This window comes from Cynocephalus volans, chromosome 8 (genome assembly GCF_027409185.1).
Source record: "Cynocephalus volans isolate mCynVol1 chromosome 8, mCynVol1.pri, whole genome shotgun sequence".
In the NCBI taxonomy this organism is placed as follows: Eukaryota; Metazoa; Chordata; class Mammalia; order Dermoptera; family Cynocephalidae; genus Cynocephalus; species Cynocephalus volans.
The window spans coordinates 34,445,347-34,471,240 of NC_084467.1; the positions used below are offsets into that span (position 1 = coordinate 34,445,347).

The 25,894-nt window shown below is 37.2% G+C and overlaps 1 protein-coding gene across 1 annotated transcript in view; it reads left to right on the forward strand.

The window, feature by feature from the left end:
- The window catches only part of CCDC30 (coiled-coil domain containing 30), a 121,042-nt gene that overhangs the window by 19,227 nt on the left and 75,921 nt on the right, over nt 1-25,894 (forward strand). The window contains 3 exon segments of the mRNA XM_063105740.1: nt 953-1,051; nt 21,349-21,459; nt 23,140-23,277. Coding sequence (XP_062961810.1) covers nt 953-1,051; nt 21,349-21,459; nt 23,140-23,277 — 348 coding nt within the window.

Consider the following 25,894-nt stretch of genomic DNA (forward strand, 5'->3'; position numbering starts at 1 on the left):
TTTCTAACACAGAAAACTTGGGGACACAATTCAAGCTTCTGTGAGTTTGGGGGAGACATAATTCAATCCACTATATATACCCAAAATAATTGAAAGTGAAAGCAGGGATTCAAACATATTATTGTACACCCATGTCCATAGCAACATGATTATTCACAATAGCCAAACAGTAGAAACAACTCAAATATACATTGACAGATGAATGGATAAGCAAAATATGGTATATACATGCAATAGAATATGATTCAGCCCTTAAAAAAGAAGGAAATTCTGACATATGCCACAACATGGATGAACCTTGAAGACATTATTCTAAATGAAATAATCCAGTCACAAAAGGACAAATAGTATAGGATTCCACTTGTATGAGGTACCAAGAGTAGTCAAAATCATAAAGACTGAGGGGAGAGAATAATGGGGAATTATTACTGGGTATAGAGTTTCACTGAAAGATGAAAAGAGTTCTGAAGACAGATGGTGGTGAAGTTTGTAAAACAATCTGAATATGCTTAATGCTGCTGACCTGTACACTTAAAATGGTTGAGAGGGTAAATTTTGTGTTGTTTATTTTACCAGAATAAAAATGCAATCATTAAAAAAGAATGAATAAACAAACAAAGATTGTTCAAGTTGTCTTACTCTTTGTAAATGTATATATCTAACACCTATATATTTATATGTTGTGTGTGTGTGTGTGTGTGTGTGTGTGTGTGTATGCATATGCATGAAGCAGTCCAGAAAGGGTAAATCCTAAGCAGTGTTGCTACTGGAAGGGGAAGAAAGATTGTGATATTGAAGGAAAAAATCGCTCTTTACTCTATTTACATATTTGTTGTTGAAGTTCTACAAGGAGAATGTATTCATGTATTAGTTGCATATTTTTTAAAACAAAGCAATAATGTAGCCAAACAAAAATTGAGAAGTCTTCAAGATGCTTAATTTTGTATTTAAGGTTGAAAGACTTAAAGGAGAGATGTGTGAAACTCAAGAGAATAAGCAACTTGGGAGACACTCCCCAGAAATAAGTGTGGGTGCTGAACGGAGAGTACAGGTATTTTAAAGTTCTCTTCTTTCTAATTTCTAATTTTTAAGTGAGTTGCATTTTTACAGAGTATACTAGAGCAATTGGTACTAAAAAGTTGCAACTCTCTTATTGGGCTTTTTCCTATTGCTCAATTAGAGTGGAAGAAGAAATTGAGGTACAGGGATGTGTTTCTGTTCATTTCTTCCCCAAAGAGAACAATTTATTTGAAGAATATAGTGGATTGTTTCTTTAAAGAAAAAAGACTCTTAACAAGGACGCAACCAATTTGAGCATTATTCAACATCAAATAGAATTGATTTATAGAATCAATCAATGGTGGCCATGGGTGGGTAGTTGGAACTACACTGAACATAATAAAATATCATAGAGAACTAATAAGGTGCAGGCTCCAGTGTCTAGTTTCTTCAGTGCAATCAGCCTCTGAAGTGGTCCTGACAGATTGAAGCAAGTGTCAGTGTGTATCTAGTAGATATGTGATGGTATCTCATTCTGGTTTTAATTTGCCTTTTGAGGGTGTCTAATGACAATGACTATGTTTTGATATGCTCATTGGCCATTTGTATGTTCTTTTGTGAACTATTCAAATCTTTTGCTCCTTTTTAATTGAATGATATGTGTTCTTTCTATTGAGTTGTAGGAGTTCTTTATATATTTTGAATACTGGTCCTTTTTAAATTAAATTAAATTAAATTTATTTTTATTTATTGAATCAAAATCGATTATACATATTTTGGGGGTTGAACATTGAGATATGTTGATTAAATCAATATTACTAGCATATATATTGTTACAAATTGTAATTAATCTTTATTCCCCTTGTCCAACCTCTCCCCTTCCCCCATTCCCTCCACCACCACCCCTAATTGCCCTAGATTTCTTCTCTCCTTCTGAAAGAATAATGGTTACTCTGTTAACTTGTTGCCTAGATGATCTGTCCAATGCTGAGAGATGTGATTAGGTCCCCTAATATTATCATAGAGCAGATGCTTCTTCTGTCACTCTGAAACAGGTTTTGTGGAGAGAGACGTCCTCTTCTTTTCTTTGTCTCTGCTGGTGACCCTTCTTGTGTGAATGCACTCCAGTGGTTGGCGGACCATCTGCATGGTGGCTGTGACACCTAGCCACTTTTGTAGCAGCCATGGTTATTGTGGTGGCTGTGGTGGGCCACCCACGTGGAGGTGCTGTTTTTGGCATGCTCCTTGGCACTGGCGGTATGTTTGGTTGTGGGGTGTGTTTGGTCCCCTTCTCCATGTCTCTGGTCCCTGGGCAGGCCCCAAGGCGCTGGTGCCATGTGTCTGGTTGTGGGAGTGGGGTCCAGTCCCCTTCTCCATGTCCTGGGTCCCTAGGTGGGCCCCGAGGTACTGGCGCAGTGTGCCTGGTTGTGGGAGGGTGGTCCAGTCCCCTTCTACATGCCCTGGGTCCCTTGCGGGGCCCAAGGTGCTGGCATGTTGTGCCTTGTTGTGCGAGAGAGGTCCAGTCCCCTTCTCCTTGCCCCAGGTCCCCGAGTGGGCTCCAAGGTGCTGGCATGTTGTGCCTGGTTGTGGGAGAGAGGTCCAGTACCTGACTCCATACCCCAGGTCCCTGGGTGGGCCCCAAGGCGCTGGCTCAGTGTGCCTGGTTGTGGGAGAGAGGTCCAGTCCCCTTCTCCATGCCCTGGGTCCCTTGGCGGGCCCCAAGGTGCTGGCATGGTGTGTCTGGTTGTGGGTGGGGGGTCCAGTCCCATTCTCCATGCTTCAGGTCCCCAGGCTGGCCCCGAGGCACGGGTGCAGTTTGCCTGGAAGTGGGAGTGGGATCCAGTCCCCAGATCCAAGCCTCCAGTTCCTAGGCAGGCCCCAAGGTGCTGGTGGTGTGCCTGGGCCGGAACTAATTTTTTGTCCTTTGCTTCTAACATGAGGGAACTTCCTGTGGGAACCAGTACTTGAGCTGTGTGGTTGTTTAAATTGCTACTTTGTTGCTGTTTCCCTAGGGAAGGCTTTTTGTGCAGCTCGGGGTTTAGTGGTTGATCTTATAGGTACTTCCGGCTCTCCAGAGACCTGGTGGATCTGTGTTTTGTAGAATCTCTGATCTGGGCCTGCGTTTTTTCATCAAACTCCACCCCATGCAGTTCAGTATTCCTGACCAGTCTCCTCTGAGTGGACCTGTGCTGATTGCGGGGCAGACCAGCTGTCCTTGCTGTGCCCCAGTATTCCCCTGGTGGGCCTGTGTCCCCCACCGCCCGTGCTCCAAACACTTCCCATGGGATGGGCCCTGCACTGGTCCCTTGTGATGACTCACTGGCCTCTGAATGGCTCCCGTTTTCCAGCTGTTCTGGCTCCTCGCTCCTGCGTGGGTCCACAGGAGCCCTATTAGTGGTCTTGCTGTCCTGGGGGCCGCCAAGGCCCTCTTGTCTCCTGCTGCCTCCAGGTAACTCCATCTGAAGGGCACAGCTGTGGCTTCTGCTGGCTCCTGCTCCATGTGCTCATCAGCTCCAGCCTTAAAGCAGCCGCGGCCGGAAATGCTCAGAGCAACTTTTTCTTTCTCTCATAGTAGTTTCTCCGGCCTTCATGAACTCTGTAGGTCTCTCCTCCTCTTCCCCTGAGCTCCAGTGGCCCTGGCTTGGCTGATGTTACATTTTTAAAGTTGTAAATTTGGTTGATTTGTGGGAGAGAGTGGCGCTGTGGTCTGTCTATTCTGCCATCTTGATTGGATCCCCCATTTCTGCTTTTTGAATACCGGTCCTTTGTTAGATATAGGTACTGCATAAATTTTCTCCCAGTCTATGTCATGAGTTTTCATTTTTTAACAGTGTTTTATGAAGAGTAGAGGTTTCAAAATTTTGATAGAAGCCAATTCATCAATGTTTTCTTTTATAATTTTGTGATAGGACACAAAAAGCCCATCTAAGCAATCTTTGTCTACTCTAAGATCACAAAATATGTTTTTTATCCCTTCTTCTAAACATTTTATAGTTTTAGCTTCCAGATTTAGGTTTATGATCTATTGCAGATTGCATGTGCTGTGAGGTAAGGTTGAGATTCATTCATTTCCAAATGTATATCCAGTTACTCTAGAACAATTTGTTGAAAAGACAGTTATATCCTTGTTGAATTATTAAGAATCGATTATGTGGATCTACTTCTGGACTCTATTCTGGTTCGAGGAATTGCCATTCTGTTTTCCACTTGGACTATACCTTTACATTCCAACCAACCATGCAGAAGGGTTTCAGTTCCTCCACATCACTGCCAACATTTGCTATTTTCTGGTTTTGTATTTTTGTTGTTGTTTATTTGTTTTTTGATGGCAGCTGTCCTAATGGGTACAAGGTGGTATCTCATTGTGGTTTTGATTTGTATTTCCCTAATGATTAGTGGTATTACCATCTTTTTATGTGTTTATTGGCCATTTGTATATTTATTGGCTATTTGTATATTTTCTTTGGAGAAATGTCTACTCAAGTTCTCTGCCCATTGTTGAATCACATTTTTTTGTTGTTATTAAGTTTTAGGAGATCTCTATATATTCTGGATATCAATCCCTTATCAGATATATGATTTGAAAATATTTTCTCCTATTTTGTAGATTTCCTTTTTATGCTGTTGATAGTGTTATTTTGCTACTCAAAAAATTTTAATTTTCATGAAGTTCAACTTGCTTATTTTTTCTGTGCCTTTGGTGTTGTATCTAAGAAATCATTGCTAAATCCAACATCATGAAGCTTTTCCCTTTAGTTTTCTTCTAACAGTTTTATAGTTTTAGCTCTGCTGTTTAGGTTTTTTTTGTCTACTTTGAGTTAATTTTTGTGTATGGTGTGAAGTAAGGCTGTAACTCACTTTTTTTCATGTGGATTTTCTGCTTTTTCATCACCATTTGTTGGAAAGACTTTCCTTTCCCCATTGAATGGTTTTGGTACCCTTGTTGAAAATCATTTGAGCATATATGCAAGGGTTTATTTCTGGGCTTTCTATTCTGTTCTGTTGGTGTACCTATCTCTCTTTATGTCAGTACTACACTGTTTTGAGTACTGTAGCTTTGTAGAAACTTTTGAAATCAAGAAGTGTGCGTCCTCCAACTTTGTTCTTTTTCAGTGTTGTTTTGGCTCTTTGGGGTCCCTTGAGATTCTATATGAATTTTAGGATGAATTTTTCTATTTCCTCAAAAAACATTGTTGAGATTTATAGGGGTTGCATTGAATCTGTAGATAACTTTTGAGTAGTATTGACATCTTAACAATATTAAGTCTTTACTACATGAACATGGGATTTTTAAAATTTATTTTTGTCTTTAATTTTTTAGCAATACTTTGTAGTTTTCATTGTGCAAGTCTTTCATCTCCTTCATTAACTCCTAAGTATTTTATTCCCTTTGATGGTATTATAAAAGGGATATTCTTAATTTTATTTTTAAATTGTTACTGTATAATAATGCAACTGATTTCTAAGTATTGACTTTGAATCCTGCTACTTTGCTAGATTTTTAAATTAGGTTTAACAGGGTTTTTTGTGAAATCTTTAGGGTTTCTTTGTATAAGACCACATCATCTGTGAACAGAGATAATTTTACTTCTTTCTTTCCAATTTGGATGTCTTTTTATTTCTTTTTCTTGTCTAATTGCTCTGGTTCAGATTCTTAATACTGTGTTGAATAGAAATGGCAAATGTGGGCATCCTTGCTTAATCTTAGAGGAAAAGCTTTCAGTCTTTCACCATTGAGTATGATGTTCACTGTGGGGTTTTCATATGTGGATTTTATTATGTTGAGGTAGCTTCCTTTTATTCCAGGTTTGTTAAGTGTTTTTATCATAAAAGGATCTTGAATTTTGCCAAATGCTTTTATGGTATCAATTGAGATGATCATGTGATTTTTTGACCCTTTATTCTGTTAATGTGGTATACTACATTGATTGATTTTCATATGTTGAGTCATCCTTGCATTCCAAAAATAAATCCACTTGGTCGTGATATATAATCCTTTTAATATGCTGCTGAATTCAGTTTGCTAGTGTGTTGCTGAGGATTGTTTCATTGGTATACGTAATGGATATTGGTCTGTAGTTTTTTGTTTTTTTTTTCCTAATGCTGTCTTTATCTGACTTGTTTTCTAATGGTGTCTTTATCTGAATGTGTTAGGAAGTATTCCCTCCTCTTGAATTTTTTTTGGGGAAAGTTGAGGAGTGGTGTTAGTTGTTCTTTAAATGTTTGTTAGAATTCGCTAGTGAAGCCATCAGGTTCAGGGATTTTATCTGTTAGATTTTGATTACTGATTCAATCTCTTTACTAGTCTATTCAGATTTTCTATTACTTTGTGATTTAGCCTTGGTAGATTTCATGTTTCTAGGAATTTGTCCATTTCATTTTAGGTTATTTAGTTTGTTGGGATACAGTTTTTCCTAGTAGTTTCTTATAATCACTCTTACTTCTGTGGAATCTGTAGTAATGTCCCCACTATGATTTCTGATTTTGGTAATTTGAGACTTCTCTATTTTTTTCTTAGTTTATATAAAGGTTTGTAAATTTTGTTGATCTTTTTGAAGAATGAACTTTTGGTTTCGTTGATTTTCTCCATTTTTTTCTCTTTCATTTATCTCTGTTCTAACCTTTATTATTTCCTTCCTTCTACTAGATTTGGGTTTATTTTGTTCTTCTTTTTCTAATTCTTTAAATTGTATGGTTAGGATATTGGTTTGAGATCTTTTCTGTTTTTTAATGTAAGCAGTTTGGGCTGGCAACTTAGCTCAGTTGGTTAGATCATGGTGTTATAACACTAAGATCAAGGGTTCAGATCCCTGTACCAACCAGCCACCAAAAAATAAAGAAAGAAAGAAATAAAAATAATGTAAGCAATTATAGCTATAGATTTCCCCTTTTAATATCACTTTCACTGCATTATATAAGTGTGAGTATGTTGTAGTTTTGTTTTCATTCATCTTTAAGCATTTTTAATTTGTCTTGTGACCTCTTTGACTCATTGGTTGTTTAAGAGTATGTTGTTTAATTGCTACAAATTTGTGAATTTTTCAGTTTCCCTTCTGTTATTGATTTCTAGCTTCATTCCATTTTAGTTAGAGAAGGTACAGATGGTCTCTCCTGGAGATTGTCCCAGGTGCATTTGAGAAGAACGTGCATGCTAATGTTGAGTGTAGTGTATTGTAAATGTCTGTTAGCTCTAGTTGGCTTATTATGTTGTTCAAGTCTTCTATCTCCTTATCTTCTGTAGTTGTTCTGTTCATTATTTAAAGTGGGGTATTGAAGACTCCAACTACCATTATAGAACTGTCTATTTCTCTCTTCATTTCTGTCAATTTTTGCTTCATATAGTTTGATGGTCCATTGTTATTTGCCTAAATGTTTATAATTGTTATTTATTTTTGCTACATTAAAACTTTTATTAACATATAATGTCCTTCTTTGTCTCTAGTGACCATTTTTATTTAACATATATTTTGTCTGATAATAGTATAGCCATCTCTGCTCTCTTTTGGTTACTATTTGCATAGAATATCTTTTTTTATCCTTTCACTTTCAACTTATTTGTATCATTGAATCTAAAGTGAGTCTCTTGTAGACTGCATATAGTTAGATCATGTTTTTCTTTTTATCCATTATGCCAGTCTCTATATTTTAATTACAGAGTTAATCCATTTACATTTAAACTAATGACTGATAAGGAGGAACTTCTTTCATTTTGCTATTAGTCTTCTATATGTCGTAAGCTTTTTTATCTTTCATTTCCTATGTTACTTTTTCTTTTATATTTAGTTTATTTTTTTAGTAAAACACTTTAATTCCCTTTTCATTTCCTTTTTTGTGTATTCTATAACTATCTTCTTTGTGGGTAACATGGAGAATATATTTAACCCCTTAAAGTTATAACATTCTAAATTTATATTAGATTAATTTCAATATCACACAAAAACTCTGCTCATTTACAGTTGTGATACCCCTTTCAGTTATTGACGTCCCAAAGTACATCTTTGTACAATTTATTTCCACAAATGTAAACTAATATTTTAAAAATACATTAATCTCTTAAATTATGTGGAAACCAAAATGTGGAGTTACAAACCAAAGTTACAGTAAAAATAGCTTGAAGACTAACAATATTTTAAAATGTATTACTTTCTTAAATCATGTAGAAAACAAAAAGTGGAATTACAAACCATTGTTACCATAATACTGTCTTTTCTAATTGCCAATGTATTTACCTTTACTGAGATCTTTATGTATTTCATATGGCTTTCAGTTACTGTCTGCTCTCCTTTTGTTTTAACCTGCAGGACTCTCTTTAGTGTTTCTTGCATGGCAGGTACAATGGTAACAAACTCTCTCAGCTTTTGTTTATCTGGGAATATCTTAATTTTTCCCTCACTTTTGAAGGACAGTTTTGTCAGGTATAGGATTCTTGATTGACAGTTTTTCCTTTTAATACTTTGTATATTTCAACCTACTGCTTTTTGGCCTCCAAAGTTTCTGATGAGAATTCTGCTGTTAATCCTACTGAGGATCCCTTGTATGTGTCAAGTTGCTTCTCTTTTGCTGCTTTCAAGGTTTTCTCTTTGTCTTTGGCTTTCAGCAGTTTGATTACAAGGTATTGTCTTGTGGTTCTCTTTGGGTTTATCTTATTTGGAGTTGGTTGAGCTTCTTGGATGTTTATACTTATTAATTCATCAAATTTGGAAAGGTTTTGGCCATTATTTCTTTAAATAATCTCTCTGCATCTATCTCTCTCTCTTATTCTCAGACTCCCCCAATGTGTATGTTGGTCTGCTTGATGATTTTCCACAGGTTCCTTAGGCTCTGTTCACTTTTCTTCAGTTTTTTTTTTCTGTTGGTTCTTTAGGCTCAATAATTTCAATTATCCTATTTTCAAGTTTACTGATTCTTCTGAAAAAAGGCTCAAATTTGCCTTTGAATCCCTCCAGTGCATTTTTAATTTCAGTTACTGTACTTTTCAGCTATAGAATTTCTTTTTGGTTTCTTTTTTAGGTTTTCTATCTCTTTATTGATATTTTCATTTTGTTCATACATTATTTTCTTGGTTTTCTCCATGTCTTCTTTAGTTTTTTGAGCATCTTTGAGTTGCTTTAAAGTCTTAGTGTAGTATATCTGCCATCTGGTATTTCTCAGGGACAGTTTCTGCTGGATTATTTTTTTCTTTTGAATGGGCCATATTTCCCTGTGTTTTTACATTTCTTGTGAGATTTTTTGTTGTTGGAAATTGGGAATTTGGATCTAATAATGTGGTCACTCTGGAAATAAGATTCTCCATCTTTCTTGGGGTTTGCTGTTTATTGTTTTTCTTTTGTTTTGTTTTTATTGTCATAGGATTAGCCTGAGCTGTAATCTTAAGGTCTTCTCTGGTAAGCATGCACCTTTTCCTTGCCAGATATGGTGATTTTCCAACTTCCTCTGTATGTGCAGTTGCTTTTGAATGTCCTACTCTTTAGTGTCTGGCTTCGAAAAAGGGGGAAAGAGAAAAATGAAAAGGAGGAGAAAAATGACACTAACCCTTTAAATCTTCTGGATGTTGCTTCACCTGGAGGGGGAGGGGGAGGGCACAGAAATAATGACTGCCCAATTCTGTGTCAGCACCTACAGCGCTGATAAGCCATCAGAACACAGATCCCCAATACTTGAAGGACTGGGTCCATGTTGCCTACCCTGGCTCCTGCAAGTTGCATGTAGGATGCTCCAGGAACTCATGCACACTGCCTGTCACAGAGCTGGGGGATAGGGGAAGGGTAGCTGCTGCTCAGCTAAGATCTAAATTGATTGAAAAGAATGGCAACTTACTATCCTAGCCTTCCTCTGAAAGTTGCAAGTCTTCAATAGATTCCAGAGTTCCAAAATAGTTGCATCAGATAGATTCCACCAGTGATATTGTCATCTGTCTAGGTGCGAACACAGATCTCTGGTGCTTTCTACTCTGCCATGTTCCCCTTGTCTTCATTTTTGAAGGATATTTTCACTGGATATAGAATTTTAAGTGGACATTTGTTTTTCAGTACTTTATAGATGTAATTCCTTTGTCTTATTGTCTTATAGTTTCTGACGAGGCTACAGACATTCTTATCTGCTTTTCTGATACGGTTCTCTGGCATTTACAAGATTTTTTATAATTTGCAGTTTAATTATAATTTGCCTTTTTTCCTTAGTACTTATCTTGCTTGGGAGTTTTTGAGCTTCTTGGTTCTTTGTGTTTAGAGTTTTTATCAAATATGAAAAAATTCTAGTCACTGTTTCTTCAAGAATTTTTGTGTTGCCCCACTTCTGTGACTCCAGCTACATGTGTGTTAGATCCCTTGGTACTGTCTGAAAGGCTCTGCTCATTTTTTCCCAGTTTTTCTCTTTATTTCAGTTTGATCATTTCTATTGTTATGTCTACAAGTTCATTCTTTTTTTGTAGTGTCTATTATGTTTTCAATCTCATTCAGTGAATTACCTATATCAGAGATTGCATTTTTCATTTCTAGAAATTCAATTAGTTCTTTTTTTTAATCTTCCATTTTTTATTCATTATGTCTCTTAAAAAATACACTATCATTTCTGGTTCTCTTTCTATTGACTTATTTTTTTCCCCTACACTTTCTTGCTTCTTTGCAGATCTAGTAATTTTTTACTGGATGTTGGACATTATGAATTTTATTTTCTTGAGGGCTGGATTTTATTTTCTTGCTTAAAGGTATTAAACTTTGCTTTCATAATTGGCTAAATTACTTGCTGAATAGCTTGATTATTTCTGGATTATTTTTTAGATTTCTTAGGGCAGATTTAGAGGGGGCCTTTACTCTGAGGCTAGAATAGTCCTACTCTTAAGGTGTGACCCTGTGTGTTGAACAAGGACCCTATTCTGACTGGTAGGAACTCAGACATCTCCCAACCCTGTTGAACTCTGAGGATTGTTCTTCTTACAACTCTTTCATTCTTTGACTCTCTTTGTGGAGTTTTTCCCTACACACGTGTGGCTTAGTATTCAGAAAAGACTCAGAAACCCCTGTGTAGATTTCTGCAATTCTTTCTCTGTGTGGCTTCCATTTCTCTGCTACTCTACTCCACATTCTGCCATCTATCTTTCTGAACTCCTTTGTCTGTCTCCTCAATTCTGCAAGACTGCCATACTCTGTACAGGATTTTCCTCACATCACCACACTCTGGAAAGTACTTCCAGGTAGAAATCCCTGGCAATTGTAGTGCTCACCTAATTTCCCCCCCGTCTGTAGTCGATCAAAGTCTGTGTCTTGTCAAATGTCTGATAACAGTTGTTTTATATATTTTTTTCCAATTTTCTACTGGCAACGGTGAGGAAATGTCTCATCCCCATTCCTCCATTGTGGCTCTTTATTTCTTTTTCTGTGACCCATTTTCATGTGCATTGTTCTATTTTTCTGTTGGAAGGTTGGGTTTTGAGGTCTTTTTCTTCTCCTTTAGAAATTTCTAAGTTTTGGCTCATTCTGTCAAATTATATGAATGATAGCATCCCAGAACTCTCTCTGCTTGACCACCTGAATAACTGATATTGTTTTTCTAGCTCTTCTTGTTTTTATTTGGATCTCTTTGTCAGATCCTCATTTGGATCTCTTTGTCAGGTTACTAAAGAAATTAGTCTATTAAATTTGGATTTCCAGGGTTTTTTCCTTTGTATCAGAGGGAATGATTCCTTAGGCCTCATATTTTATGGAGTGTTTGAAGTCCTTTTTTTTTTTTTTTTTTTTTAGTAAATACACTAAAATTTATCTATTCTAATCATGTTTACCTTTAATCATGCTTACCATATGCACTGAATAAAGCTATTTTTAAATTCCTCTTTACAAATTGGGTGCCTAGTTACACAGGACAAATAATTTGACTTATAAAAGGAAACATTTTTGAGGCAGAAGCCAAGGGCAGCCCCATCCACCAAGAAGCAGACAAGAAACAGAGCATGCCCAAGGTCCTAGACAGGAGCTAAGGGCAGCCTCCTCCACCTGGAGGCAGGCAAGAAGCAAAGCACACCCAGCGTCCTAGGCAGGAGCCAAGGGCAGCATCCCCCACCTACAAGCAAGCAAGGAGCATGCTGAAAACACCACTTCAATGCAGGTGGCACACCGCAGCCACCACCACAACCATGGCAGCACAAAAAATAGCTCAACGCCACAGCAGTAGCCACAGCCACCATGCAGGTGGCCCCACCAGACTCTTGACTGCATTGACACAAGGAGAATCATCAGTGGAGACTGGAAAAAGAAGAGGATGTCTCTCTCCTCAAAGCCTACTCTAGAGTACTAGAAGAAACAACTGCTCTTCCAGATGACCAAACATCAATGCAGAGATACTAATATGAAAACTCAAGTAAATATGACACCACCAGAAAAATACAGTAATTCTCAAATACCAGACCCTATAGAGCTGGAAATCCTTGAAATGACTGAAAGGAATTCTGAGCAATAATCTTAAGGAAACTCACTGAGATGTGAGAAGATTCAGTTAGACAATGTAATGAAACAAGAAAAACATCCAGGATATGAAGTAAATGTACAAGGAGATTAATACCTTAAAAAAGAACGTAGCAGAACTCATGGAACTGAAAGATTCACTCAGTGAAATAAAAAATACAACTGATAGCTTAAGCATCATGCTAGAAGAAGCAGAAGAAAGAATTTCTGATTTTGAAGATAGTCTTTTCAAAATAACCCAGACAGACAAAAAAAAAAAAAAGAGAGAGAAAGAAAAGAAAAGAAAAATAAATAATTTTTAAAACTGAAGAAAATCTAAGAGAGCTAGCAGACAACCTTAAGCACACAAACATTCAAATCATGGGTGTTCCAGAAGGGAAGGAGAAAGGAAAAGGCTTGGAAAAACCTACTCAACAAAATAACAGAAAACTTCCCAGATATAGGGAAAGACATGGATCTTCAGATCTAGGAGGCTCAAAGATCCCCAAACAGATTCAACCCGAAAAGATCCTTTCCAAGACACACTATAGTCAAACTAGCAAAGCTCAAAGACAAAGAGAGAATCTTAAAAGAAACAAGAGAAAAGTGTTAAGCCATCTATACGGGAACCCCTATCAAACTAACAGCAGATTTCTCAACAGAAACTCTACAGGTCAGAAGAAAAGGGGATGATATATTTAAAATAATAACAGAAAAAAACTTCCAGCCAAGAATATTATACCCAGCAAGGCTATCCTTCAGAAATGAGGGAGATATAATGTATTTTACAGACAAACAAAAATTGCAAGAGTTCACCACTACACAACCAGCTCTGCCAGAAATCCTCAAGGGAGTCCTGCATCAGGAATCCAAAACACAATAATCATTCATCTTACTAGCTATAGTCCTGTTCAAACTCTCTGTTTTTTCCTAATACAGTCTTGGAAGGTGGCATGTTTCTAGGAACTTATTCATTTCATCTAGGTCTAATTTGCTGGCCAACAATTATTCATACTATCCTCTTATAACCCTTTTGATTTCTGAAAATATGGTTGTAATGACCCCTCTTTCATATCTGGGGGAAAAAAAAGGAACATTTTTTGCTCCAAATTGTTACATAAGTTGATTTTCAACTTTGTCTCTGAATAGATGTTAGTTAATAGATGTTAGTTAACATCTATTCCCCCAAAATCATGTTCACTCAGAAAGATAATTACCTACCATCTTTTGTGTGTGTGTATTCACTATTTTAGAAGGCAATTTTTTTTTAAAGAAATTTTATTTTTATTTATTTTTATTGAAGCACAATTGAGTATACATATTACACGGTACAGAGTTGATGATTGGTATTTGTGTACAATATGTGTTGATCAAATCAGGATAATTAGCATAATCCTCATTGCAAAACATAATCTTTTTTTGTATCCATTAACCAATTTCTCCCTAATCGCCCTTCCCCTCTCTGTTTCTCACCTCTAGTAATAACAATAGTTCTGTTCTCTCCTTCTGAAAGTTGAACATAATGTTGTGATTGTTGTTTGTTTTTGTTTGCTTCTCTTTCTTTCTTTCCTTCCTTCCTTCCTTGCTTGCTTATTCTTTCCTTTTTTCTTTACTTTTCAGTTCCCACTTATGAGTGAAAACGTGCAGTATTTCTCTTTCTGTGTAGAAGGCAATTTTAAATATCAATTTCCAACATCCTTTGTGTGCATCATTTTTCAGAATAACTGCTCTGAAGGGTATAAAACTCACCAGGAAGTTTTGCCTGAAAATAAATACATGTATTTATAGCAAAATCTCTTGCGTATAAGGATTTGGGGTAATAACATAAAGAATGTCCTCTAACTGCCTCAGCGCTTGGTGTATACCTCTACCACAATGCTGATCACTGTACAGTGTAATTTATCTGCCTGCATATCTGTGCTGTCTCACTATGACACTCTACTAGGACAGGGCCACAGGGATATTTGTAACACAGAAAAGTATGATCAAGGCAGTTTAATTTAGATGTTAGAAACACATTGGAACAAGGCTACCTGAGTTCATATACTAGCTCGTATCAGTTACACAAATTACTTAACTCTCTGTTCCTTAATTTCCTTATTTGTAAAATGGGAATAGTAATAGTACTTACTATTATGTTTCCAGGATCCAGAAAGTAGTAAGCATATTTTGCTCTCAATAATTGTTTGTTGACTGAATAAATGAGTGAATATACAAGCAAATCAATAAGAAGAAAGGTGATTTTAAGCACTTAACAGGATAATATCTTGTTAAAAATAGTTGAAGGAATGTATTGCATGTATGAAACACAACAGTTTTTAAGAGGTAAAACTTTTCATACCAAATGTAAACAAAAGCAGAATGAATCTCCCATGCAAATCTCTGCCTTCTTCTATTCTGCCTTCTGATATTCTAGGAAAAAAGGATAATGATGTCTAGTATTGCTCTTTCTTCTGATGTCTGGGAAGGAGGGTAGTTATGGTATCTAATTTTTCCACCTCATTTCCTCTGCCCTTTAGAGTGACAATGAAGTCTAGAGCAAATTGATTAGAGCATAGGAGAGGTGTGATTGCTCTGACAAGTTGTCTGCCTAAAGAGAAGTAGTTTTCCAAAGACTTCACATGTGTGAGAATGGCTAAGCTCTTTGACTTTTTATATAGTCATTTTCTTTTGTCCTTGATAATGGCCATGATTGTGGCCCACTCCTATTCTGTCATCCATATGTCCACATGAAGGAGGCTGATCTGGGAAGCAGGCTTCACTTAGCTTTGCAAGAAAGTTATTGAGGGCAGTACCTATGAAGAGTAAAGGAAAGGAGCAGACGTGGGCAGGGAGAACCTTCAAATCACAATGCAGTTCTGACAGCTATTAAAGAAGAGAGAGAAGGAAGGAAGATTGGACAGAAAGAGCCTCAGATTGTGGTGTAGCTCTGAGAAAGTCTCAGCCAGCCCAACAGGGAGTTTTGGCACAGCAATAATCTATAGAGTAATTCCACATTGGGCAGAAATGGCCAGGCCTTTGTATCCCTACCATGCTCAGTCATTCGCTGGAGGCTGCCAGGGAAGATCGTGGCAAGTGCTTTCTTGAAGCAAATGATCAGTGGTATACCTCTATTAGGCCTTCTATATCATAGAATTCTTGAGAAAGAGAAGATCTTTGGAGACTGATTAATCTAGTTTGCTCTATGGTAAGTATTATCTGTGACATTCTGCATAAATGAGCATCTACCTTATTTTAAAATATGTTCAGAAAAGTAGATCACACAGTTTCCCCCAATGTTTAAGTATTGGAAATTTTATTTTTCTAAGTCTATTCTGAATCCTCCAGGCTGTGGTATAAACCAGTTTTCTTTTCCTTGTCATCAAGACTTGAAACACGTGTGGATTTCTGAAATAATAAAGCTTTATATTGAGTGTAATGATCCTTTCAGTAACTTCATCCCACATAGAGCCAGCTCAAGTGGGCTAATGAAGACCATTGTAAATAAATGTTTCTTTTTTTTAAGGGTGTTAGCAAGTAGAAATCTTTAAAACTAGAAAAGGTTCTCAGTGAATAAACAATTAGAGTTAAATGATTTTTAAAAGTTATTACCTGAAGAAAGAAGAGGTAACTAAATAGATTTTTGCTTTCAAAGTTCTCTCTTGATCTGTCATGAAGAAAAAGCCTCAAGCTTCATTTGTTGTGCTTGGCAGCCAGGAGATGGTGATATAAGTAATTATTAACTAAAGGATCATTCTAAGCAGAGGAGTTAAGTGAACTGAGTGCTGTACTCCGTAGGTAAAGAATAACAACCCTTTTCACATGAACTTGTTTCTAGATCTTGATTTAGTACCATGCTATCCCTGGCATGGGTCTTTGGCTTTTAGATGAGCACTTGGGTGCCTCCTGCAGTCATTCCTTCCTGATCACAGACTACTTTATTTTCTGTTTCCTGTAAAAGAAAGTAAAATGATAGCGTGATGGTTGATTTTATATGTCGACTTGACTAGGCCACAGTATGTCCAGATATCTGATTAAACATTATTTCTGGGTGTGTCTGTGAGGGTGCTTCCACAAGAGATTAGCATTTGAATATGTATACTGAGTAAAACAGATTGCCTTACCCAATGAGTGTGGGCATCATCTAATCAGTGGAGGGCCTGAATAGAACAAAAAGGCAGAAAGGCGAATTCACTCTCTGCCTGACTGCTCAAGCTGGGACATCAGTTTTTTCCTGCCCTCAGACTGGGACTTATACCATCAACACTCCTGAATCTCAGGCCTTCAGACTCAGACTGGAACTTACACCATTGACCCCTCCAGTTCTCAGGCCTTTGGACTTGGGCTAGAACTTAAAGCATCAGTTCTTCTGGTTCTCAGGCCTTTGGACTTGCACTGGAATGATACCACCAGGTTTCCTGGGTCTCTAGCTTGCAGACAGCAGATCATGGGCTGCTTAGCCTCCATAATTACATGAAGCAATTTCTCATATAAATATCTCTTTTATATATGTGTGTGTGTGTGTGTGTGTGTGTACATATATGTATATATAAATCTCCTGTTGGTTCTGTTTCTCTGGAGAACCCTGTCTAATGCAGATGGAAACTAATACTTGAGTGTCTACAATGTTGTAATGAGTCTACTGGGGGTTTGACATAACTTGTTTAATGATAACAGAAATTCTGGGAGATAGTTATTGTTCACCCTGCTTTACAGATGAAGAAATCAAGATCACAAATTTGTAAATGTGGAAGTCAAGATTACAAATTTGTAAATGTCGAAGTCAAGATTACGAATTGATGTTGGAGCAAGGGTCTTGGGGGTCTGGTAGTTGGTTTCAACCCACCTTGTCCTCTTACCAGGTTCTTGACTCTGCCACAGGAGAAAATTCAAGAGCGGAGTCACAGTAGAAAATGAGAACAGGTTTAATATAGGAATAAGAGATATAGATTTCACAGATAGAGTGTGGCCTAGCTTCAGACACTGAGCAGAGCCCACAACAAGTTTAATACAAAAGTAAGAAATACATACTTAAAGTTCAGAACAGAGTTCAGGCTGGCTCAAGAGAGTAAGCAACAATCCCACCTTCTGGGATTTGGCTTTTATGGTTTTGCTATCTAATGAATATTCAATTAAGGGGGTGGTTCCCAGTTATGTAACTTTAGTCTTGCACATGCTCAGTTGGTCTCTTTCTGGAGCACGTTTATTGGTCAAATTCTATCACATTTACCAGACACATTCAAGAATATTCTGTGCTCTTTAGCACCCCAAGTGGAAATGTCATTCAGCTACCTGGGTTATATAACTCTTCTCTACTGTGCATGCCCAGCCACTGGATTTGCATAAGCCAGCCCCTTGTGGTCTCATTTTCCCTGTGTTGATGCTGAAAATAGGTCTAACCAGTAACAGTAACTTTCCTCTAGGCAAGGGCCTAGAGAAGGGGCCTGAAACCTTGGGGAATGGCTTGTAACCTAGGGGTGTGTCCTGTAATCTGAGCCCAGAGAAACTGAGCACCTCTTATCTCAAAATCTCAGCCTGACTACAAAAACCATGTTTTTGCCACTCTGGTTTTCAAATTGTGTTCCAGGGATCCATGATGTTCTACAATTGTAAAGCTTTAGATCTTCTACCTCCACATCAATAAGAGAAGCCTCTACTTCTGGGCTCTCTGTAGAGGGTTTCCCAATAAGAATTTTTTTGAAAATAAAAGCTAGGGGGAGTCCTGTGACTTAAAAAGGAAAAGTAATCTAGAAAACTAATCCATTATATCAAGCAGACTCCTCAGGGTGTCTATCACTGTGTTCCTTACCCATTTCTATATGCAGACAGATTTATCACTAAATAGACCATCTTAGTGCTGTCATTATACACATTCTCAGAGAAAGTGTTTTAAATAGAAGAAATGCTAAGTAAGAATAGCCATAATATATTGAGCATCTATCATGTGCCATGATTAGTTCTAGATGTCTTACAAACATAATCTCACGTAGTCCCTATAACAGCCCTCACTCCAAGGCAAATAGGAGTATTCCAATTTCTTATTTGTGAGAACTTAAGGGAGCTTGACCAAAGTTAAGGGTCAGAGTCAGTAGATAATCTAGTGTTATCTGGTCTTAGAGTTCATTTTCTACATGATACTCAACTCTGTAGAGATTTGTATAGGGGATTTATTATAACACAGGGGGGCTGTATAGGGGATTTATTATAACACAGGGGGGCTGTAGCATGCCCAGCACCGAACACCTCAACCACCTCCACCTAGAGGTGATGACTGGGCACTGTTTTATTCTCTACAGTGCCTGTATTTGCCATCTCATTTGACTTGCCTGTGAGAGGGCACAGCACAATGCAAGCACATAGGGGGACTACAGTAACACTTGTTATATTATGCCTGGGAGGCACAGTTTAGTTCAGAGCATTCGCTGATCCCCACCTTTCAGGTGATAGAACATTGAAAGTGGAAAATTCTGAGCTGTTATACCGTTCTCCAGAGTCGTTGGTGGCTGCCCCACACTAATGAAACAATTCTCTAACAAGTCATTAGTCCTCTTCTTTGTCTGCTGCTGGCTGAAGGTGAGGTAGGCTCCCTTCAGTTACCCAGAGATCTGAGTATCCCATTGCTCATTTCTCACTTTATTTGCTGGCCCTTTCCTGTGTTTTTCTGCTTTAAACTTTGTCACCAGTCTCAAGAAGTACATAAATTGCCTAAACGCATAAATATATTCAAGGTGTCACAAATTATGGTAACTTTCAAATATATATTATTTGGAAAAGCTGTCTTTTAAAAATTATAGCATTAAGATACATGACAGAGAAAATCAGGGGAGTTTTCATTTTTAAGAGTTGAGGTGTTTCCCCTGCTCTGTACTGCTGCATCTCAGGTGGTGTAAAGGTGGGGGTAAGGGAACTCCTGCCTTGAGTATTTATTTAATGCATCAGCATGTCACATGTGGATTTGCAGAAATGTTCAGATTTGTAAAAACAAGTGCGGATGCTGGCTGGTGAAGAGGGAGAAGCTGCTCTGGGAAAAAATATATTATTCCCCATATTCTTGTGCAATGCTACTAGGTTGACATGATTCTTCTGGCCTTTTGTACATATCGCTGGACCAGAGGAACTATAAAAATTATACTTGGGTTTTAGCATCCATTCTTCTAGGAGCATTCCCCATTCTTTCAAACTCATCAGTTTAGGATTGGTATTCCTGTTGTTTTGACATTAAACATGAGAAAGGTAAATTAGCAGTTTGATTAATTCAGAACAATCAGGATTCTGTAGTGTGTTTTTCTAGTTCTTGTTCCCTTTGACTCAGCTGCTAAACAACAGCAAAGGCTCAAATCCATAATAAAGCAATTCTCCAAAGGATCCAAGGTCAGATAGGAGATAAAACTCACAGTAGGAAGAGATTTCAGGGGTACAGCCTTGGGGAAAGATGTTTAAGAAAAGTAACTTATTTTTTCAGTATTTAAAAAAATAGCATATATGTATTATAACTGGTGATTTATTTGGATTAAGATTTCCACCTTAGAGCCTAAGTTATCAATAATTTAGGAAGACAGAAGACAAACCAGTATGAAAGGTCAAGAGACAATTAAAGAACAGGATTTGAAAGAGGTAAGAAACAAAAAGATAATTTTCAGTTATATTTTCTAGCACAAGTGAGGCAGGCCACTTAAAGATGCTCAACAATTATTGAAAATAGGCAAAAGGAAAAAGCACACTTCCAGAAATGGTAAATCTACATCCTGTGATTGTGATCAGTGGTTACAGAAAGCCTTCCCAGGAAGGCTTTTAGTTAGAAAGGTGCCCATTAAAATTATATTTAGGATGAACTATTGTGTTGAAATCATAGGCATATTTAGAGGTATTACCTCAGTAAAGAATAAATGTGAAAATTCAGAACAATCCGATAATAATATCAACTACCATTTGCAAAGCATTTTCTGTGAGCAAGGTGCCCATGGATGTCCAGGCATCATTATCCCTATTTTTCAAATGAGGAAACTGAAGTTAAGAAAAGTGAGGTCACTGGCCCAGGTTCCCACTGTTGGTACATAGTAGAACAGGACTGGTAGGGCTCTTTTCCAACACACTAGTCTGCATTTTCCAAGTTACAGAATATATATGTGTCAATTTCATGCTGCTTCCTGACTGGCCAAACCAAACATGTAGTTCACTTGACAGGTGTGCTCTTACAGTGGAGAGGGATTCGCAGCTTGACGGTAGCATGATCAAAGGAATTGGCTTGATTCTCCGTCTGTGTTCAGTAAGCTGCATTTTGATCTCAATTTAACTTCCTAATAGGTTTTTATACACAAGAGAAAGTGCACATTGGCAAGGCTGAATAGAGTAGATATTAAAAGTAAGAGCTTTTAAGTTAAACTTGTGTTTGAATCCCAGTGCTGACTGTATAGCCTTTGGCAAATTACTTAACCTATTGAAGCCTCACTTCTCTCCTCTATAAAAAGTGTAATAGTAGTTCCAATATTATAGAGGTTCTGGGAAAACAAAGTACTATAATGTGTGTAAAGTACTTACCTTAGTGTCTGACATACCATAAGCTCTCAATAAGTAGTAGCTGCTATCATTATTACTCCAATTATTATTATTATCAATTAATTTGAAAAGATTTCAGCAATACCTTATACTTGGTAGGTGCTTAGAATTTATAAAATACTTTCAAAATTACATTTTATTCCTACTATGATGGCTATAATGTAGGTAGGACAAAATATTACTACATTTTACAGTTGTGTAAACAGGCTTGGAGAGAAAAACTTATCTTATGAGCTATGGTACATGAACTGGTTTTCCTGGGTTCGTATATCCCCTAGAAGACTATATAATTGAGGTAGGCAGAAAATTATCATTACCAGAATTTACAGGAAACACTGCTATTATATATAAAGTTAATTATTTAAAATGCCTTTAACAGATACTGAAAATGAGCCAAGAAAAAAATTGAAATATTTGAAAGTGATTTGTCAGAAGAGGGAGGAGAAAGCAACTGTCAGAAGGTCAGAAGGTCATGGAAGTTGAAAGTGAGGTATTGCCATTCAAGATGTTGTTGTTTTCTTTTTGTTGTAGTCCTAATTTAAGGATTTCATGTTATTGTGTTATTTTTATTTTAAAATAAATTATAACTATATGTTTTAGCTTGGGCTGCCCTAACCAGATAGCACAGACTGAGTGGGTTAAGCAACAGAAAGTTATTTTCTTACATTTCTGGAGGCTGAGAAGTCCAAGATCAAGGTGATAGCCAATTCGGTTCCTGGTGAGGGCTCTCTTCCTGGCTTGCAGATGACTACCTTCTTACTGTGTTTTCATGTGACAGAGAGAAAGAGCTCTGGTGTCTCTCCTTCTTATAAAGGCACCAGCCCTATCAGATTGGCAACACACCCTATGTCTTAATTTGACCTTTATCACCTCTTTATTGACCCTTTCTCTAAATACAGTCATACTGGGGATTAGGTCTTCAACATATGAATTTGGGGGAGGGGGGACACAATTCATTCCATAGTACTATAGAATATGTGTTTCTAGAAATGATAATGGGGGTAGTTCTGTTGTTTCTCCAAGCTGAGTTCCAACATTAGCCAGAGTGTCCTTTAAATAGCAGGTGTTTGATTGTTATGGTGTTCATAGAGTCATGGACTCATCTCTTGTTTTAACCTCTTATCCTGCCATCTTGGAAAGTACTATCAGGAGACATAATCAGCTTACATTTTGAAGAGATACCTGGAAGTGAGTTCATGTAAGTCTAGATCACCAGTTTAGAGGGTTATGGCAATCAGTTTGAAGGGTGGGTGACAGCAAGTGCAATGCCCCAAATCCCATCCTAATGACCTAGAGGGATTTTCGGTGGAATGAGTTAGGAAATAAATATCACTTGTCTTCTTCCTGTGGTTTTGGGAGGCCACTCTCTACCTTCTTTCCTTTTTGCCCAATGCCTTTCTTATCAGCATTCTCCTCCCCCTCTGATTTCACTGGGCACCACAGACTGACACTCAGCCCCTAGTCATCTACCAGTGAAAACACTGCATATTCCATGTCATCGATGTAAAAATTTGATTAAAAATATGGTACAATTCTACAATTAACTACATTTCTCATAGGTATTAAAAAATCAGAGGATTAGAGAAAACTGCAGTTGATTAAGTCACTAAATATACATTATTAAGTAAGTGCAGCATAATTTGTAGTTAAGAACATAGAGTTTGAAGTTAGCCAGACATGGGCTTGGAATCTCAGCTTTACAGCTTCCTAGCTTTATGAATTTAAGCAGGTCATTTAAGCTCTCTGAGCATCAGTTTCAACAACTCTCTCATAGTGTTGTCAGAAGATTAAAGGTAAACGACATAGCACATTGTTCTATAAAAGGTAACTTTTAAAAAGAATATTTTAAAAACAGATAATATTACTATCTAATGAGAAGTTGCTGAAGAATTTACCATTACACAAGCCTTGCTTAAAGTAGGAATGACTCTAGAAATCCAATCTTTCCACCTATGAATGATAGAAACTAAACATGCTCAGTTTGATTAATTGACCTAAGTAAACTTTGTTTTAACTACTAAGAAAGGAATCCACCTGCCAGAAGGATAGTTTGAATAATTAAAATAAAAAATTTGTAAGGACCATTTCAAGATTCCTTTTTGAAATATTGTACATTTTATAGGGAAATAGTCTTATTTTATTCTACTACATATCTTCATTTCTTAATCAGGAATTGCAAAAATCACGGTCAGAACTTGTATGCCTTTATAATGAAGTTCAGAGTCTTCCAGAGGCAGCAGAAAGCAAAGAACAGTTTTTAATGGTATATGACCTGCTACAAAGAGAGAATTCTGAATTAGAAACAAAGGTGAGACTAAATTACTAAGTATCCGTATGTTCAATATTTAACATATCTTTTATGAGGACAGGATAAAAGGAAATTAACTTTCACTTAGAGATAACTTGGAAACTGGAGTTTCTTTTATTATTCTAAAATAAATTGCCATATAGTGCGGGTTATAAATCAAGCCATACTTCAGGATAAACATTCAGACTTCGACCAGTACTTGGCATTTAGGATTAATCTGTAAATTTTTTACTTTAAATCAACTTAATTTTTGGAGCACATATTATAATGTAAAAGGTTTATTTAAATGTCTTCAACTTGAAAACATAGGATCAAAGTATCTTTCTCAGTTACATTGAAAATTGGGCTTATACTTAGAATTAGGAAAATGTTTAAATGTCCTGATTCCAGTTTGTCCCCCAAATTTAAAAATGGCTGCCGGACCAGGGTTGATCCAACACTATATGGAGAGGTTTCCTGCAGTGTGTAATTTCTAGAGTCCCTTCTATTATGTTCCTATCATCTTCTCTTGGCTGAAAACTCCCCCATAGGAAATTTTCAATCACTCTTTTGATCTAGATTAAAATGATAGCGAGGAGGGGCTGGCCAGTTAGTTCAGCTGGTTAGAGTGTGGGTGCTGATAACACCGAGGTCCAGGGTTCAATCCCTGTACCAGCCAGCCACCAAACAAACAAACAAACAAATAAATAATAAAGAAAGAAAGAAAGAAAGTGATAGTAAAGAGAGAAGGCTTGAAGAGAGCAGTAAAAATGTATAGAGTTATATTTTAACACCGTGTGTGAGGTGAAGAACTAAATCAAGGCCTAATTTATGCTGTGTGTAGTTGTTACCCTGGAAAGCAGGGAGCAGTTTTCTGAGGGATTGGGATATGGATCTGAGAGTATGTGACATAGGGAGAGAAGGGTCCAGAACACAGAGTTTGCTGCCTGGGAGGGTAGATACCTAAGGCACAGCCTACAACTAAGCTTTGTTTGTGGGACCTTGTCAGCAAAGTGAGTTCTCATCACATTGTACAATTTAAAGGACCATGTCTTTCAAAGTGTCATCAGAGAAGTTAACACAAGGGATGAACTGAGGTAAGATGAATACAGTATAAAATGGAGAGATCCAAATCACTATCCTGGTAATGTGGTGCGCTCTCTCTCTCTCATTTTTAAAATTTTTATGTCGAAATAGTTTCAGACTTACAGAAAAGGTATGAAAATAGTACAAAGAATTCTCATATGCCTTCACCCCTCCAAATGTTAACATGATACCACGTTTGCCTGTCTTTCCCTCTAAACACACACACACACACACACACACACACACACACACACACACTCACACACACACACACACACTCACACACACAAACACACACACACTTTTTTTGGTGAACCCTTTGAGAGTAAGTTGGAGACATTCAGTTTCTTTTCCCCTAAATAGTTCCATGTGTGTTTGCTAAAAACAACATTTCTTATATTACCATGGTACAAGTATTAAAGTCAGGAAATTAACATTTACACAATATTATTATCTAAGATGAGCTGTGGAGATTTTAGCAATTATCCCACTAAATAGCACAAGAAGAACATTTTTTTTTCCTAGTCTGAGATCCAATCCAGGATCATACATTGCTTTTAATTGTCATGTCTCTATAGTTCCTTTAATCTGCAACAGTTTCCCAGTCTGTCTTTGTCTTCATGATCCTGATTGAAGAGCAATGTCTTGTTCAGGCTGCTATAACAAATTTCCATAGACTGGGTGGCTTAAACAACAGACATGTATTTCTCACAGTTCTGGAGTCTGAGAAATCCAAGATCTAGGTGCTGGCAGATCTGGTGACCGGTGAGGGCCTACTTCCTGGTTTGCAGATGGGCGTCTTTTCATTATATCCTTACATGGATAAGAGCAGAAAGAGAGGAATTAAGATCTCTACTGTCTCTTCTTATAAGGGCACTAATCCCATCATGAGGGCTCCACCTTTATAATTTAATTACTTCCCAAAGGCCCCTCCTCATACCATCCCATTGAGGGTTAAGATTTCAACATATGAATTTTGAGGGAACACAAACATGCAGTCCATAACAAGTACAGACCATTTATTTTGAACAATGTCCCTCAATTTGGATTTGTCCAGTGTTTCCTCACAATATAATTCAGGTTACCTATTTTTGGCAGAAATGCTACAGAAATGTTGTATCCTTCTCAGTGTATTTTATCAGGAGACACATGATATTTTTTGTTCCATTACTCATAATGTTAACTTTGATCATTTGGTTAAGGTATTATCTGCTAGATTTCTCCACTGTGAAGTTATTACTTTTCCCTTGGCAATTAATAAACATCTTGTGGGGAGATTCTTTGAGACTATATGTATTCTGCTTCCTATAAAACTTTTACTCATTAAAAGTTTCTGTTTTTAATTTTTGATTCTTTAATTATATTCCATTTTTTCTTCAGAACACAGAGTGTTTTAGGAGACTTAAAGGTAGTTTTGCTAAGAGTGGCTTAAGAAGTTGTATCTTATGTATTTGCTGAAGCCCCCATTTCACAGGCTGTCTCTTTGGGTCACAACATCTATACTCATAGTCACAAAATTTGAGTGCTGAAAGGAGTATGATCAGATAGGCCA